The sequence below is a fragment of the Nannospalax galili genome, unplaced genomic scaffold (genome assembly GCF_000622305.1).
Source record: "Nannospalax galili isolate Female #2095 unplaced genomic scaffold, S.galili_v1.0 scaffold18, whole genome shotgun sequence".
In the NCBI taxonomy this organism is placed as follows: domain Eukaryota; kingdom Metazoa; phylum Chordata; class Mammalia; order Rodentia; family Spalacidae; genus Nannospalax; species Nannospalax galili.
In genome coordinates, this window is record NW_008346548.1 from 10,092,878 (window position 1) to 10,111,599 (window position 18,722).

The following is an 18,722-nucleotide window of genomic DNA, read 5'->3' on the forward strand; positions in this document are numbered from 1 at the left end:
ATTTTATTTAGAGTACTATTCATTGAACTATCCAGGTGGGAATTCTTAGGTGGTCCACTCTGGTCTTCAGGATTTTCTTCCAAGCCACTGATCTTGTTCTGCAAGTTTGGATGCTGACACTGTCTTGATCTTACCAGGCGTCCCCAGGTTTTCTAACCAACTTGGGCTACTCCTTTCTTATACGATTTTATAATCACTGATGCATTAAAGGGGCTGCTGTTGTCCCGTCAGAACAGCATGAGCAAGACCACCTGCTCAGGTTACAACTATATCAGGACTGAAGTCTGGCCAATAGTGACTGTAAGAGGCTTGCACTTGTAAGACACACCTGATTTCAGACTCATTAAAATGTGAAAATGGTTATCCAAGAGTCAATAAAAAATACTCAGAATCTGATGGGATCTCCTTTCTTGAACAACTTTCTGTTTTTTCTTGGACTAAATATCTGTCTTGGTCATCTTCATTGTTATGCTTTACATGTGTACAACCATTGATTTTTCTCAAATTTCCCAAAGCTGTTAGAAATCCCTTTCAATCTCATTTCCTAACTGTGTGCACCAATTATTCAGGTAATCTATTTGTTCCTATCCTCCTCCTCATCCTCCTAACCTCCACTTTCCCACCCCAGTGGGCAGGCTGCTTGGGAGCCCTCCTGCTGGCTAAGAACATGACTTAGCATGCTCTTCTGCTTTCTGAAGCCCACGTTGCCCTCGTTGTTCTATTTAGTTGCTTATTTTGGTGGAATACATACACCTCCAGTATCTTCCTAAGAAAAGGAACATGGTGGATCAAGTTTTAAAATTCTTTCCTGTCCAATCGATTCTCTCTTCATATTGACTATCTTCACACAGAGTTCTGGGTTGAAAGTAAGTTTTACTCAGCTTTAGAAACATTTGCATACCACTGTCTTCTCAATTCTAGCATCACTCTTCAGGAGTCAGATGCAATTCTTATTTCCCATCTTTTGCAGGAACCCCTTTTGTTTTCTTTAGATTCCGAAAGCTTTTGGGCTCTTCCTAAAAACAGTGACTTAAATTTCATGCACTTTTGGGAACTCAGTCAACTTTTTCAGTACGAAGACTTGTCCTCTGTTCTGACAAATTTTCTTACACAGCTTAGCCCTTCACTTCTTCCTTACCTTTTCCTCTTTCTTTTTTAGAATTTGTATTACTCCAATCCATGGTTGATCCTTATGCCTTGATTTTTTTCCTCTGTTTTTCTGGAATTTCTCAATTTTATTTCTTGTTTCTGTTTTTCTAATTTCAGTAGATTTTTCTTTAATTTTATCTTTTAATCCTTCAGTGACTTTTCCCACTTGCACTTTTGCTTTTCATAGTTCTAATTTATTGTTTTATAAGATATTTTTATATCTCAAGATACACTAATTCTTTTTTGTAATTAATTTTTTCATGTTTTATGTGTCTTGCATAGCCTCATTTCTTACAGCTTCCTTTATTTTGTTGGTTTATTTTGGTCTTCCCTTTCACTTTAAGGCTTTCTTCAAGTGCGTGATAATACTTGGCTTTTCATGGAACAAGTTAAAAGAAGTCACTAACTGGATGTGGTGGTGCACACTTTTAATCCCAGTACTCAGGAGGCAGAGACAGGCACATCGCTCTAAGATTACAAGGCTAGCCTAGTATATATATCAAATTCCAGGCCCGCTGAGGCTACAGGGAGACCCTGTCCCAAAAAGAAGAAAAAGTTAAAAAAGTAAAAGAAGTCACTAGCCATTTCCCACTGAAGGAAACCAAGACCTCATGAAAAAAAAAAATGGCTGGTTCCATCTTGGGCAGCAAATGTACAAGGCAAAGGGAGAATGAACATCTTCTCAGACCAGATAGCTAGGATGAAAGAACAAGTAGAGATGGATTGAAAAGGCCTCCCACTGTGACAGATCAGATAGTCATGAAAGATAACAACAGCAATGGATTGAAACACAACAACAAAATGGAGATGCATGAGTCTGAAATAATAATAAATGAATAGGGCTGGGAATATAGCTCAGCCAGTATACCAAAGTGCTTGTTTAGTAACCGAAGGTCCCTGGGTTCGATCCCTAGCACTCCATAAAATGGATTATTATCCCAGCACTTGGGAAGTGGAGGCAGGAGGATCAGTCCAAGGCCATCCTTGGCTACATCTTGAGTTGTAGACCAGCCTGGAAGACATTAGACCCTGTCTCAAAAAATAAAATAGTAAAAGAAAATAACCACTATTTAAAGGTATTAGCAAGCTCATCATTTGAAAGCTAGTGAGTAAAAGAAGCAAATTAAAAAAGTGTAGGGCATGCCATGCCGAAGTATGTCAGGTTGGTGAAATCACTTGAGGAACTGGAACCTCAGAAAGGACCACTTGACTTTACTTTTCCTATGGACAGCAAGCCATGAAGGGTCTCATAGAGGAGTTGCCTCTGTACTAGGATAGGAAAATAGCCCTCATTACCAGAGACTGGTAACTAGGACTACAGTTAAAATGGATCACTCATTGGAGTAACACTTATCTTCAACAACTTTTATATCTTAGTGACAGCCCTGGAATTTATGACCCTAGTTCAAAGACCTATTTGTTCTGTCATTCCTTTACAAATTCATTGTTCTTTGTTTAAAAGTTTAAAAGCATCTTGCTTTGCTCATTTATTTGTATTTCATTGTCATTTAAAGATCTCTGGGTATGTGTTAAATTAGGAAAATGTATATAGTTTTCTCTTGTTAGGTTACATTTTTCATCGCTGCAGTAAAATAGCTGGCTAGAGTAACTTAAAGGAGAAAAGACTTCTTTGGGCTCTGAGTTTCAGGGGGTACAGTCCACCATGGCAGGGAAGCATGGTACTGGAGCATCTCCAGGCTGTGGCAGTGGGATCCATCAGGAAGATGGGGAAGCAGATGGCAAGCCAGAAGCAGGACAGAGCTATAAACCACAAGACGTGCCTCCAGTGAGCCATGCCTCCAGTGAAGCCCCACTTCCTAGGGGCTCCTGCCAAGACAGTACTACCACCAGAGAGCAAATATTCAAACACATGAGCCTGCAGGAAACAGTCAGCAAACATTTTTCTTGCCTTTGCAACATGACCATATCATTGGGTGATCAAACAGCAGAGAAGTTTGCTTTGTAATTAATCCAGTCAAAAAACTGTAATGGCTAAAGAATTAATGGATGGTGGAAATGATCATCAGTGGTTGCAAACAAAGACTTCATGCATCTCATGAGGGAAGTACCCAACACCTATGAAGTAATCTTGCCAGAATCCAAATCGATGAAATCTGTAAGCCTAACAATCAATTTACAGGCAATACCAAAACTCTAGGGATATGGTGTTATACCACCTAGATTGTAGTCAGCAAAATCAGGAAACTACAGGACTAGTGACCAGGTTTCTTCAATAAATAAATCATACAAAGACAGAAAGAAAAGGAATGTTGTTTAAAAGAGACCAAGAACCATTTTAATAAATAACACTTTTGGATCCTAATTCAAACAAGCAAACTTTTAAAAATTGATTTCTTTTTGCAGTGTTGGGGATGGCCCTGGGCCTCACATATGCTAAGCAATAGCTCTACTACTAAGCTACATCCCCCAGGCCTGTTTTGAAATTTTCTGAGACAATTGGGAAACTTCAGGTATTTAGTGATATGAAAATATTTTAAAGTCACTTTTAAAAAAGAATCCTCATCTTTTAGAAATGCATTTTGAAGTCTTGTTTTTATTTGTTGTTTTGTTGAGACAAGCCCAGACTAGCCTTGGACTGGAGAGCTTCCTGCCTCAGTCTTTTGGAGTGCTGGATTACAGGAATGAGCCACCATGTCCACCTCTCCTCTCTCTTCCCTCCCTCTCTTCCTCCTTCCCTTTCTTCTTCCTTTCCTTCCTTCTTTTAATTTTTTTGTGATGCTGGGGGATTGAATCGAGAACTTTGCCCATGCTAGACATGAGCTTTCCCACTGAGCTCCAGCTCCAGCTCTGCATGTTGAAATCATGGATGCACAATATGTCTAAGATTTACCTCAAAATGATTCCCCACAGGGAGATGGGGACTATAGATGAAGCAAGAGTAATCCTGGCCGAATACTCAATACACCGAGTTCACTGTACCAGTCTATCTTCTTGTAGGTAAGAAATTGAACATGATGAACAATTGTATTTGCTTTCTTTAAGAGTAAAGCACCAAGCGGTGCATTGGAAACCCATGGATGACTTCTCAGGGTACTGGTGGGGGTATCTCTCCTAAGTTCTAGTGAGGTACTCTATAGGGCATCCTTCTCTGTCATACTCTAAAGTCTTGTCTCTGAACTCACTGAGCTTCATACACAAAGAGCTCTCCAATCTCTGGCATGAGAGTGGGGTAGAGTGCATAGATTGAAACTTGAGCTCTTTGTTCTAGTCCCACACCCGACCCATACCCTTCATTCTTCCTATAGGCCCTAAATACAGACTCTCCACTTGAGACCCTGGAGGAAACGTTTCAGCCTCTTTTACTGGGCAAAGGGGATGTGGTGGGAGACTCAGGTTCGAGCCTCTTTATTTAGAGAATTATGTATTTATTTATTTTTAGGTGCAAAAATTATGTATTTATTTATTTTTATGTGCATAATATATGCAATGACAGTGGAGGCCAGAAGAGGGTGTTGGATCTCCTGAAACTGGAGTTACAGACAGTTGTTAGCTGCCATGTGGGTGCTGGAACCAAACATGGGTCTTCTACAAGAGCAGCCAGTGCTCTTAACCATTAAGCCATCTCTCCATTTTCCATTTAGAGAATTATTTTTAATTAAATTTTATTTTATTATTTTTATTTTATGTGTATGCGTGTATTGCCTGCAATGTAGGTAAGTGCACCCGTGTTGTGCAATGCCCGCAAGGACAGAAGAGGCCGTTGGATCCCCTGGAACTGGAGTTACGGACAGTTGTCAGCTGCCATGTGGGTGCTGGGATTCGAACTCGGGTCTTCTGCAAGAACAACCAGTGTTCTTAACTGTTGAGCCATCTCTCCAGCCCCCCATTTAGAGAATTTTAATCAGTGCCCTTTTTAGCCTTGGCCTTATTCCACAATACCCAATACCCCGATTTCTGAGCTTTTCTGGGGACTCCGCTCGCTTCGCTGCCCCATCCGCCTCTGTAAGCTCTTCTTTTTTTGTTGTTGGGATCATTCCTCCATTCACTTTCCATCTCCCAAAAAGCACTGAATTTCTTCTCCATGGACAGGTCCTCCCTCGTCCTCTCTATCGTGTGGCTGCGTACCTGTTATTCCCCATGTGCCACTGGTGGGTTTCCGGGAAGGAGTAGAAATAGACACATGCAGCATGTAGAACACTTTACATTTGGACTGCTCCAGAAATTCCAGGGTGAGGAGCTTATTTAAGAGCAGAGCTATGTGATTTCTATGATGTAGGAAAGAGCAGGCAAGGAAGACATCAGGGACATGGATGGAATCACCTCTGTGTGGACATGGCAACTCCCTTGGACACACAGGAGCTGATTAGAGATGATGACTGAGCATCAGAACATCTTCTGAGTACTGAGCTCACTACTTAGCAGGGTCTAAGCTACCAACAGCTATGAGCTGCTGAACCCAAGTGTGGAGGATGTGAGGTAGGCTGGAAGAGAGCTGGGATCACCCTAAATGTCTGCCCGGGTCCCAACGAAGCCTCACGAGTGTCCTGGTGCATGAGTATGCAGCAGTCAGTCATCATTTCTGTGCTTACAGGCCATCTGAAGCCATTAGGCCTCCAGCCACACCATCCCAGGGAACTGTAGTGACAAAGGTCACTCTTGAGTGTTTAATTGCCAAATTCAAGATAGCATCATGCTGGCCTCCCAGGCCCAAAACTGTGGATCGCACACCTCCTTTTTGAAAATTCCCAAGACCAAAAGATTGAGTTATGCAGAAAATCACCACTGTAGCCGAGCTCATTGCCCCTCACCAGAGAGAGAGAGAGAGAGAGAGAGAGAGAGAGAGAGAGAGAGAGAGAGAGAGAGAGAGAGAGAGAGAGAGAGAACGCAGCCCATTTGTTCCTTCCCTCCTGAATTGGGAAGAAGCTGGGGACTTTGATTCTCCTTAAGGAACTATAGTTTACATTAATTAATAGGGGTTAGGTTCTTAGAAGTCCCTTTAGTGGACACTGGTTTGCATAAACTGTTTGCATTTAGATTTTTCTTCAGCAGATGTCAATTATTTAAAGTACCAATAAAACATAGAGGTTTAAATTGACTTAAATCATACCCTGGGGCCTGTGGGGCAGCTCAGTGCCCCCTCCCCTTCCAGCACAGTGGTATAACTCATTTTCAGTCCTTGAATGAGCAGCTTATAATAGCATTTCAGCATGGTAGGGGCCGAAGACCACACGAAGGGTATGCTAGGGCACTTGCTGAAGTGAGTATTTATTGCCCAAAGCCAAGGCTTTCTCTCTAGGCCAGGCAGCTGATCAGAGGCCCAGGTCTGCCACTGGTCTCACTGAGGGTTGTTGGATGGCCTGCCCCAATCTCTCACTTGTTCTTCCTACTTTATGACTAAACCTCCTAGAGTAGTTTACAAGGACATAAAATGTATTAATTTTTCTCTTTAGTTCTGTTAGGAGAATCTAATCTAAATGCTGTGATTAGGCCCCTAGGAGACACCCCGGGGAAGGTGAAGTCTGGGTGTTTTGGGGGTTGGCTTGCAGGGTACTTCAGACAATCCCACTGAAATTGAGCCCCCACCATAAACATGAGCCCTGTGTCTGCCATGGATATCTGTCTGTGCTTAAGACCACATCAACACCAAACTGGATGAACCAAACCCTGAGCCTCAGTCATCAAGTAGTCTGAACATCCATGACTTTTAAGGTACATGACTAGCTAGTCAGGAGGCCTGGGGAGACCAAGCCAGCAGGGCAGCACCACAGACAAATACTTCTTAACAGCCTAAATTTAGCTGTCTGTTGGAATCACTTGGGAGCTTTGGAAAACTCTGGTGTCCAGGCTGTACTCCAAAGTAATTGTTTAAGATTCTCTGAGACACCAGTGTTTGTCAAAGCTCCCATGGTGGATCTAGTGAACAGTCAAGGGAACCAATGGTCTAGAGTCAGCCCCATTCCCATCTAATTTATGGTACCCAGCTGTGTGAGCCAGGAACCTAGATGTCCAGGCATGACTACCTCCTTCATGTCCCTGGAATCAGAGAGTCTGCTTTCCTAATACCTTCAACCCCCCAGTTGATTTGTGTGATACTGTGCTCCCATGTGACCCTGCCACCTTAAGTGCCCCTTCCTGTCCTCCATTCCCCTGCCACTGCTCCCCTTCACACCTCTCCATCACTCAGCAGGACAATTGCAATTGTGTCCTGACTGGCTGCTCCCTACTCCAGTCCCTGCTCTGGGTCAAGTGACCCAAATGTCAAGTCTACTCATGTCATTTCTCTGCTTAAAACTCATTAATGGATATCCATGGTCTTCAAAATAAAAAGTGGACCCCTCAACTCAGCAATAAAGATCCCCCGAAATGAAGCCTCTCTTGATTCTGGGACCTCATCTCCTACCCTTACTTTCTCCCACCCTCTGATCCTGTCCCTCAGTGCTGTGTGCTGTCTCACTCCTCTGTTCTCCCCTTTGCTGTCAGGCAAATACAACCTTCGAGCTACAGTTCAAACACAACACCTCTCAATGCCTTTGCAGACCCTGCTGGGGCCAGGGTTCCTCTTACCTCCAGGCCACGCTCCCACACATGCTTCTCCCAGCCCTGCCATTATTTCTCTGCAGCCCTCTCTTCCTGACTTTAGCTACTCTCCAGTGCCAAAGACCTTCATTTGCAGACCATAAGTATCAAATAAAAAGCAACTGCCAAGCGCTTGGGGAAGGCACCTGGATCAAGGAAATGAATCTCTGTGATGGTTTCCCCAGGCCTTGGCCTGCCAGGTTTGGCACTTTGTCTCTATCATCTATGGATACCAAGTAGAAGTCGATCTGGCTGCTTGTGACCATGGAATGCTGACTGTGAACTTTGCCTGTCTTGTTCAAGTCTGGGCTGCAGGAACATGCCACATGGTCCGCCTATTGGAAAAGGAGCCATGCACGATTTCTTATGTGCATTTTTTCCAAGTAAAGGAGTGGGCCTCACTTTTAAACTCAAACGCCATGCACCATGTGATAGTAGTTCCTGTCCTCATCACTGACCAAGTACTTAGCAGCAGCAACTTAAGGGAAGAAGGATTTATTTGGAGTCATGATCCAAAGGGTATAGCCCATTATGATGGGCAAGGCCTGGCAGAGGTCATGGAGGCAGGAACATGTGGCTAAGGCTCCTCACATCTTGATGGACCAGGAAACAGAGATGGGACCGGAAGCAGGGCTAGGTTATAACTTTCAAGGCCTGGCCCCAGGGACTTATATCCACCATCTCTCAAAGATTCTATAACCTCCCAAAAAAGAGCTAACAGCTGGAACCAAGTGTCAAAACACAAGAGCCTGTGGGGGATATGCCACATTCAACCCATAACACATGCATAAACCTAGACTTGACCTTTAGAAAGTACTTGCTAAATGTTTATCATGTGGGTGGATGGATAGATGGGCAGCTTGGTTTGGTAGAGGTATGGATAAATGGATGCATGGCATTTCCTTTCATTTTGCCCTAATTTCCCTGACCTATTCTTTCCAGTGGGCATACCTTTTCTGCTTCCTTCTGGTGTGCAAGAGCTGCAATGGCCACTAGGGATGTGAACCAGATTGGAAGGAAAGACACGAGAATGCCACACTGGCTCACCAAGGAGGTCTCCCGTTCTCTAGCTGCCTGCTACAGTGGAGTTCCTTGCCAAACAGTCCAGTGCTTGATTAATGCCTGAGTTCTAACTAGGTTGTATGTGTCTGTCATCATCTTTCCCTGGAATCAGAGAGTCTGCTTTCCTAATACCTTCAACCCACCAGCTCAGAACTGGTATGCAATAAGTGCTCAAAGAATGCTCAATTGCTGGGGATGAAGACAGCTCCTGGACATGGAAATGGAGGTTCCCCCCTCATGAAGATGAATGGCCATCCTTTTTCTATAATGTTCAGCTTCTGCAGAGATGGTTTGGCATCTGTTTCTCAATGTGGGATAACTGTTCTGGATCAAGGAGTGCCATTAAAAAGCCTCTCAGAGCCCTTAGGGAATTATGCTTGGGGAACATTTCTTGGCAGCAGATAATAAATCAATCACAGCTCAATGAAACCAAGTTAGAGTGGGATCTCTCAGGCCAAGCTGAACAAGGAGCTAGAGATACCACTCCCTGAGGCCCAAACTCTGGAACTCTCTTGTGGACTTAGGCTCTAGACTTAGAATGACTAACTGTCCCAGTTTGCCCAGTAGAGTTCCATTTTTAGCCCTGAAAGTTCTGCACCTGGCAAAGCCCTTAGTTCCAGCAAATAGGGGCAGAAGGTCATCTCAGTCGGGTTCTTGTGGGAAGCTTCTTAGCATAATGCAAAAGCCCTGTACGGGCCTTCATGTGCATGTTGGCTGAGCTCCACTCCAGGTATCCTCCCAGCAGTGACCTTGATAGCAGGGTCAGAGTCCATGGCCAGGACAAAGAACAGGTGGCTTCTGCTGTCAATCTTAGGCACTGAATTAAGAATCTTGCTATATGGACTACCCAGCCCTCAGTTTCCAAATACAAGAAATTATAGGAAGGGAAGAAAAACAAATGTACCTGAAGGAGGGAGACATTGGCAAGGCTGAGTCTGAAGAGGTAGTTCCTGTGAAAACAAACAGAAATCATAAGCCATCTGGCTCTACAGGTAGGACCCCAGGAGACAGCCTCCTAGACCAGACCTTATAGGGTGCCAGGAATACTTCCTCTATAGGACTAGGGTGGGCCAACCCCAAGAGAGAGCTTTATGCCTCTTACTTAGCTAACCGAACCTTCACACAACTTGGCAGTAGCTGTAGGAAACTCCAGTTTACAAATGAGGAAGCAGGTTGTGTCAATAAAGCTACAGAGATAGTTAAATCAAAGAGTTGGGCTTAACCCACAGATTGTACACTGTATCTGCTCCTGGCTGACCAGCCAGCACAGGAAAGAACCTCTGAAATCCACTGTTAAATAAAATCAACAAAAGGCCATGGTTTTGGACTAAGTCCCATATTGGACACCAACAGATCACCTTAAAAAATCAAAATGGAGCCACCTATTGTGCAAGTTCTTTGTCATCAAAGTGAAACTGACTGTCAGAGAAATCAGGAGAGAGAAAACAGCCACATTCCCAGACAGGCAGGCCAGTGTCAACTGTCATGATAGTGGAGTTCTCTATGCCTTCATTCTTACACACAAGGAAAGTAAAACAAAGTCTCCTGGGTTAGCCACAGTTATTTTTCCATTTTCTGTCTTTCTGCTTCCACTTTACAAGGAAAGTAACTTTGAAACGACCAATCTGCTTTTTGCTCTTTGTTTCTGCTATTTTTCTTTTTCTTTTATTTTTCCCTCCCTTCCCCCTTCTCATCACATAAAACCAAACTCTTAGCCAGGCATGGTGGCACATGCCAGACAGATCTCTGTGAGTTTAAGACCAGCCTGGTCTACATGTGACTTCCAGGCCAGCTGAGGCTATAGGGAGATCCTGTATGAAAGAGACCAAAATTAATTTATTTTAAAATTTGAATTAATTCAAATTTAATTTATTAATTAAATGATAATTTAATTTAATATTAAAATGAAAAAGCCAAGCTCTTTGGCTCAGTCTACCAAATTCTAGAATCTTAAATCCAGTTAATATCTACAAACTAAACACTTGTAATTTGTCTTGTGATTTTATCTTTCCCAACAATGGAGCCTGTTTCTGTTCAACTGAAAGCCCAGGAGCTCTTGCAGGGATACACATGGGCTTCCCACACAGGCCTCAGGGCCCTGTTTGCTGCCTCATGTCCTATAGCCAATGACTCTGCATTTGCCCTCTCCATGGCCCCTTTCTGGACCACTTGTCTCCCTACCTACATAGCATGGCTAGCCTCAACTTCCTCAAACACCATTTCCACACAGCTGCTGATGGCTCACAAGCCTTAATGATAATGATGATGATACCACAGTAATACCATCAGACACTCACTGAAAACTCAGTATTAGGTGCCACTGAAATCATTGTGACTAAGCTCTGCAGTGAGTAGGCAACCACTCAGGGACCTGGAACTTGGGAGTTCTAAGCGTGGTAGACCCACTGGGTTAGAGTGCATCAGAACAGTGAATTCAAGTTTGGAGAATAGACCCTGCAGCAGAGATAGGCAGATTTCCAGCTCAGCCCCTTGCTGAGTCTCAGCACCCATATCTGTAAAATGGAGAATCAGTTTGTGCCTGGCTTTCTTCATCACAGTCTCATAGAGACACAGTAAGAGGCTTTATTAAAGACAAGCAGATGTGATTTGGTTTTCCCAAAGAATCTTCTTTCTTTCCCTCTGCTTTTGGCTATTCCTCTTTGGGTTCTACTTTTTAGGAATAATTACTCTAGGAAGTTCTGGCCACTTCAGCTGTGCATAAGAGAGAGTGGTGGAAAGGTCAGAAAGGAAGAAGGGGTCTTGCTGCAGGAAGCTAGGGGTGGGAACTGGCTGCCCGGAGACTCCCTCTCTGCTCTGGCTACCTGCCCAGGCCCCACTCAGCTTTTTCACTGGCCTGGGGCAAGGTGGCCTCACCCATTACCTTGGATCCAGGACTCCACTGCCCCACCCCAACTTCCTCTCCCTGTCCTTTGCAGAGATTCTTGGCCACACACTCCTGGCCCAGGGACAGATGGATTCCAGCTTGTGGCTCTACCACAGCTGTGTGCTCAGGTAACAATAGGCATCTGCTCACAGCTTTAACAAATTAGGGGAAACATCCCATCACTCAAATCATTTTTATCCCATCAAAAATCATTCATCATAGCATCTCCGTTGGCTCTTCTAAGTGCTGGGAGATGAGAACAATCTCTGCAGCTGGCCCAGCCCTCAATCCCACAGGGAACAAGGCAGGCTACAAATGAATAGAAAAAGCTCCCCAGCCTGAATTCCAGAGGTCATAAAAGTGCCCTGAAAAAGAAGGAGGGGAATAAAACAGCCCAGGGTTCAAGGCAGTGGCTTTAGGGGCAGAAGGGACCAGTTCAGGATAGATTGTGCTCCTCTCCATCTGAGGGCAGAGCTAGGCTCAAAGACTCAGAAGCTATATGCCCTTAGCTATTCAAGGAAAACCAGCAGATGGAAAACAACCACTGTTCAGGTTCACATCGAGAAGCTCAAAGTGGATCAGGCAGGATGGTGTGATCATAGGCAAGTGGCAACCTCGCTGAGCTGTCTATAAAATGGGGGTGATCCTAGAACTCACCTCCTGGGGTGACAGTGAAAACTAGATTATTTTCTGCATGCATGATTTACTACTATACTGGATTATATGTGGTATGATTTACTACATGTATTAGCTGATTTAATACACAGATGCTCCGTAAAATAGTGCATGTGTCAATCATAGAATGAGCCATTTTCCAAAATGCTTTTACCAGGTTCAGAGCATAGTTCAGAGATAACACTCTTTGGGCTTAGAAAAGTACTTATGTATCTAGATTTTTTTTACAAATCTTTCTAGATTATTTGTTACATTTTTAATTCTTTGGTGTGTATGTCAATGTGTGTGTATGTATATGTGGGGACACATGAATGCCATGGCATGAGTGGGAGGTCAGAGGACAACTTGCAAGAGTCAGTTCTCTCCTTCCACAGCGTAGTCACCAGGGGATTGAACTCTGGTTATTATTCTCGGCAGCAGGTGCCTTCACTTGCTGAGCCTCCTCCCTGGCCCTGTTTGTTTGGGTTTTGAGTTTTGGAGACAAGGTCTCACTATGGAGCCCAGGCTTGCCTTGAACTCAGGGTGATCCTTCTACTTCAGCCTTCCTAGTTGCTAGGATTACAGATGTGAGTCACCAAGTCGGGCTCAAAGTGCTGGCTGGTAAAATCTTAGCCAGGAGAAAGGATGGCATGAATACCAATTCCCAGATTTTAATTTTGTGATACAGTTATGCAAGAGGCTACCACTGGGGGGACCCAGGTGAAGGGTACATGAGCTCTCTCTATTATTTTTTGAAATTGCATGTGAATGGACAACCCTCCCGAAATAGAACGTAAAACAATTGCTCTTTTAAATTTTTTTAAAATTTTATTTATGTGTATGGATGTGTGTCTGTATGCTAGTATGCACATATATATGCCAGTGTCCTCGGAGTGCAGAAGAGGGTGTTGGATCCCCTGGAGCTGGAGATATAGGAGGTCGTGAACTGCCTGATGTGTGTCCTCTGAAAGAACAGTATGTGCTCTTAACCACTGAGCCATCTCTCCAGCCCCAATAACACTTTCTTTACAGAGGATGCAGGAGGAAGCCCATACTCTGGTAGGCCTGCATGTATACAAATCACTTCTAGGAAGATGTAGGGAGGACCTAGAGAGGGCCCATTTTCGTGAGGATGGTCTTAGTTCTCCCTGGGTACTCTTTTGCAACATTTGTAAGTTATACTGCTCTAAAATAATGACCTAATTAATAAAAATTAAATACTTCCAGCTCCAGCACAGCCTGGTGAGGCTGGCCACATAGAAACTATAACTGATACTTTACAGAAAAAGAAGCTGAGACTTTCAAAGGTCAAGTTCACCCAAAACAAAAAGCCACTGAGCTGCTCTCTTTTCATGCCACAGATGAAGGCGCGGAGACTCAAAGGGAGGCCAAAAGGTAGGGAGATATGGCCAGCTACATAGAGCCTGGAAGGTTCAGTGGCCATGCCTGGCCACTCCTCCCCACGTACACAAGCCAAGCCAGAACCTCCGGTGCTCACCAGCCCTAACACAGATTCACTAGCTCTGGTTAGGAGACCTGGGTTCTAGTCCAAGGCTTGTGATATCTCGCTGTGTAGTCCAGGAAGGACCTCTTTCCTCCCAGGGCTTCATGTTTAAAATGTGTTGGATCAGGCCAGTCATGCTCAAGCTCAAACCCGCACTAGTCACAGGAAGGTTTGTTGAAGCAAGCCTGGGGCCCACTCCTAAAGTTTCTGATCAGGGAAGCTGGGGTCACCTCCAGTATTTGCATTTCCAAAAAGTTTCTTGAAGCTTTGGAAGATGCTGGCCCAGAGACCCTAGCTCATTTCCAAGCTGCTTGCTTTCAAAGCTGGCAACTGATGATTTTGTGGTGGTTAGCTCCTCCTACTCCACCCAGAAAGCCTGGAACATGAGGTGTCCTCAAAGAGGTTTAACTGCTCAATGGGGATCTGGACAGTGGGGCAAAGGTGGGCAGGCCACAGGAAAATGAGGCCCTTCCTAGAAGCAGCTCACCAGTTAGCCAGCAGGGGGCTCCTGGGCACTTCCAACTGGGGAGATCCTGGTATTACCACAGAGACAGGGCAGAAGATGGAAAGCAGGCATCCTGGAGCTCACTACACTACCAACCTCTGAAGAATGCAGCTGGGTGAGATTGGGAGGTCTAGGGGTCATCCTTCCTTGCCTCTAGCTCTAGGCATTCATACAGAAAGGGCCTGGCACAAAAGGACAAGGGCTCAGGACACAGAGGTGCCCACAGTACACTCATCCAGATACTATTCCCTCACCCAATTCCACGTGCACCCAGTCTCAGCCCCGACTCTCCTGCACCCCATTACCTAGCTCCCACGATGAGCTGATTCCTGGAGGGATCAAGAGCAAGCTGGGAGAAATCCCGGACTCCAGGGTAGGTGAAGTTAGAGACCCACGGCTTCAGATCTGGTGGAGAGAGAGGTAACCCTTCTGTTACTGTTGGACCACGTTCCCAGCTGCACCAGCATCAGACCAGGGGAGAAGAGATGTGAAAGAGGAAGGGAGTGGGGTTGAAGCCCTAAGGACACCTAGATTCCACCTGCCCACCTCTGTGAGTAGCCAACCTTGTGACCTCGACCGCTAGAGTTTTGTCACCATTTTTGTCTCTGGGAGAGGACTCTGCCCTGCACAAAGGAAAACCTGTAATCACCCTTGAGTTCCTGTTTGTTCTTTCCTTGGTCTCCAGACTCCATTCCTCCAAGTCACCCCTTTCTTACCTAGACTGGTGCCAAGAGCCTCCTACCCCACCTGCCTCCCTTCTTGCCCTTCCAGTGCAATTCCCACAAGGCAACTGAGTGATCTATCCATAATTCATGTGTAACTATGCCACTCTTGGTTTAGACCCTTCCCTGTTCCCCCAGACAGGTCTCAACTTCTATGATGTTTGGGCTCTGGCCCCCTGACCTCCCTCCCAAGCTAATTCCTTGACATGCATTATTTAGTTATTTGGTGACCAGCTGAAATTCTTTACCCCTACCACATTAAACTAAAGCATTTTATACTCCCCCAATCTACTCCATAGAGCACACAAACCTTTGTACCCCTGGGGTCCCTTTACTGGCATAGTTCCACCATTCTTCCCCTACCCACTTCCTTCAAAAGGTCTTCTCTCAATCCATCCATCAGTATTACAAGATTGTATAGCCTTTTACTTTTGGACATAGTTCTATCACAGTGTATGTTCATTCTGGTGGTTTGCCTGGATGCCAGCAAAGACCTTGCTTCTAGGACCTCCAGGCTCAGACCTGCCTCAAGCACTGTTTGAATAGGTGAATGAATAATCCTCAACTCCTTCTTGTGTGAGGAGAATCAGGTTTTCAAACTAGATACCACGGAGATGGCAGGGGCAGAGGCTGGTAGACAATGTCTACCCCTGTCTTGGAGGAGGCCCTTCCCAGTCAAAGCCAAAGCCTTTCGGGGGCACTGAGTAGGCAAAGAGCAGTCCTCGTGGTCCGATGAAAGCCCACTGACTTTTCCTTGCTCTCTCCTGCTGGAGACTTGCTTCTCGCAAGTTGGCCCCCAGTTCCTGAACTGCTCTCAGGATGGGAGGAAATTGACACTAGTAAGGATAGAGATGTGGGTGGAGATGGGGTCAAGATGAAGGGGAAACTGGAAGCCCAATGCGCTCCCCAGTGTGCATTAGGAACTGACTCACACAAGGCGAGAGAGAGAGAGAGAGAGAGAGAGAGAGAGAGAGAGAGAGAGATCCAAGGGAAATAAATCATTGCTCATTATCCCTCCACTACAGAGTAAAAGCAGCCCTTCATTTCGGCACGACAGGCAAACACTTAATCACTCCCCAGAGAACTGGAGGTTTTACGAATTGGATATTTTTCAGAAAACTATCATATGCATGCTTAAAAAAAGGAAGAAATTCTGCAGCAAAATGAAGCAACTCCATGGGCCCCAGTGGTGGCTATGGGTTGGCAAGCATTGTGTGACATAGCCTAGATGGCATCTGGGAAATGTAGGTATCAGGAGTGGAATCTGACATCCAGAGGGCTGGGTTTCAGCTGACCCTAGGACCACTTGGAAATCCTAATGGGAGGATTACCTTAGAGACTAAACCAAGGGCTTACCTCTTCCAGGAAGACTTTCCAGGTCAGACCCTCTTCACATTGTCTCCTCCCTCTCTGCTCCATTCACCTTGTATTTTACCATCAATCTGCCCAGTGTAGGGGGCCCCATCAGACCAAGTACTCCCTAATAGTAACAAACAGGTTGTACTTTAATTCCTCTTCCTTCTGGCTAGAGGTATTCCAGATGAGGGCAGCAGAATGTGTAAGGAGGTAGCCAGACTGATCAGTTGCAAATACTCTGCTGGGGACAGTTCCGAGCTCAGTCTTCATTCAGGACCGCTCTCCTCTCAGGGAAGAGGCTGGGCTAGGATGACAGTGAGGAGGTGGAGGTGGGGGTCCCTTCCAGTTTGTGTCCCTCTCCCCCAGCCCTGAGGATCCCATATGGATAAGAGGAAGGGGGACATGGCTGGGCGCAGTGCCTCCATCCTGGGGGAACTTTGGGAAGAGAGCCAGCCTCCTCTTATTAAACAGGCAAAGGGGACCAGAGGGAAGGTTGTCTTTAAAACACCAAGCACGTTCTAAGCTCCATGTGCAGTGAAAGCTTTGGACGGCAACTTTAAGAGAAAAATGACATTCTCCATGATGCGCCTGTGATTTTAATTATAGTCAATTCAATTACCCACTTTGTGGATTAACCACTGCCAGTGTTAACTCCAGGCTGGCTTCCCCCTGTTGCCTAGAAAGGGCATGCTGTGGCAAACAGAATAACACACAGGCCAAAGAGAAACCCAGGTGGGCCCCCTTAAAAGGAACCCATGGGAGGAAATTGAACCTTGCAAAACAGAAAGCCGCTAGTCAGCTTCTGCAATGGGCAGATGCTTGCAGGTGCTAGGTTATTCACAGATCTGTCAGGTATCTGAGGAAGAAAGCCACTCACAGTTGCAAGGTGGGAGGCTTGTGGATCACTCAGACATTCAGCAAAGGTCTGAGGGATCCCAGAAGTGGGGAGCAGTGCTGCGCTGGATTAGGACAACTTCCCTAGTCTTCCACAGTGCACTGAGACCTACTATGCACTTAGCATACTACAGATGCAGGGAGACCAGGGAACCAGTGCTGGTGCTGGCTCAGCTGGGCTGGGTAAACAGAGACTGTGAACTTTGAAGAATGATATGAAATAATTGAGTACCCAAAGAAAACATGTGTTCACTCCAGAGGCCCCACTGTTCCTGCTCTGTGACTGGCACCAAGCAAGGCCCATAAAATGTGGTAATGCCCTGGTCCCAGTTCTCAGGAAAACATACACATGCATGCATATGAATGCATGTTCATATATCTGATAATTTGGTGAAGCAATGGGAAAGCTATCAGGATACAGACGGTGTGGCAGAGTCCCTCACTCTATAAGAGGGTAGGGTGAGCAGTCAGGTACATTCGGGTCACACCTGATGATAAAAAATGGTCTCTGGAAGCCCAGGGACTCAGAATGCACCTCCCACTTCTCCCAGCCCAGTGTGCCCCAGTACAGGCCAGCCTGGCAGAGAAGGGAAGGGAACAAGGATCCTTCTGAATTGGCTGGGCCAGTAGCTCCCAGCAAAGCCCGTTGACAGGAAATGTTCCACTAAGCGATGTCACAGGGGCCCCAACATGACAATAGTCCTAGAAATCCTGCTCCTTCAGTCCCCACTTGGTCCCTCCCTTCAGTCCACAGCCACCAGGAGCCATCAGAAGTCTGAGAGTGTGCGTGCGTTCTGTACACCAAAGACATTGCTAATTTACAGTAATCCACTTAAGCCTTCAAAGCCAGAATCCCAGTTCAAACAAGACAGTGTGGAAAAGACAGCTGGAAGCTTTCCTCTTAGAGAAGGGAGCCAGCACATAGCTGGGAACCTGCATATCCAGAATGTCCCCAGCCTCTCCTCCCTTTGGCTCCTACCTCTCATCCTGCCAGTCAGATCCCACCCTAGCCTCAGACTCTGTGATTGATTTTCCACTTTGGTTTCCACATTGCCTTCTCTACCCCACAGGACAGGGCTTTGGAAGCTGAGCACCCAGTGGGGCTCCCTGCCATGGAAGGTAAAGTCAGGAGACTGACCTTGAGACCTGACTTTGACAAGTCTCTTCAGCCCCCAAGCCTGTGTCTTCCTTCCCACCCTCCACAAGGTCAATCTGAAGAGGGAACAAGTCAGTATAAGAAAGGATCAGGCTATCACTGGTCAGCGTTAAGAACCTGGGGCCATGACATCTTATCAGCAGATCCCAATGTGAGCTGCTACGTAGGTGGATCCTGGAATGTGAGTGTGATCAATGACAACCCAGGACTGTTAGATGGGTTAACAGATCATGGGAGAGTATCCAGGCCTCTCTGGAGTCTGTGTTTTATTTTTTAGATTATCATTATATATATATATA

At 45.5% G+C, this 18,722-nt stretch overlaps 1 protein-coding gene across 5 annotated transcripts in view; it reads right to left on the reverse strand.

The window, feature by feature from the left end:
• Positions 1-18,722, reverse strand: part of Sema5b (semaphorin 5B) — a 115,861-nt gene that overhangs the window by 19,666 nt on the left and 77,473 nt on the right. For all 5 annotated transcript variants that reach the window (XM_008842952.2, XM_029568229.1, XM_029568230.1 and 2 more), the window contains exons 3-4: positions 14,601-14,700; positions 9,653-9,698 (exon numbers count right to left, since the gene is read on the reverse strand). In XM_008842952.2, coding sequence (XP_008841174.1) covers positions 9,653-9,698; positions 14,601-14,700 — 146 coding nt within the window. The remainder of the gene's footprint in view (positions 1-9,652; positions 9,699-14,600; positions 14,701-18,722) is intronic.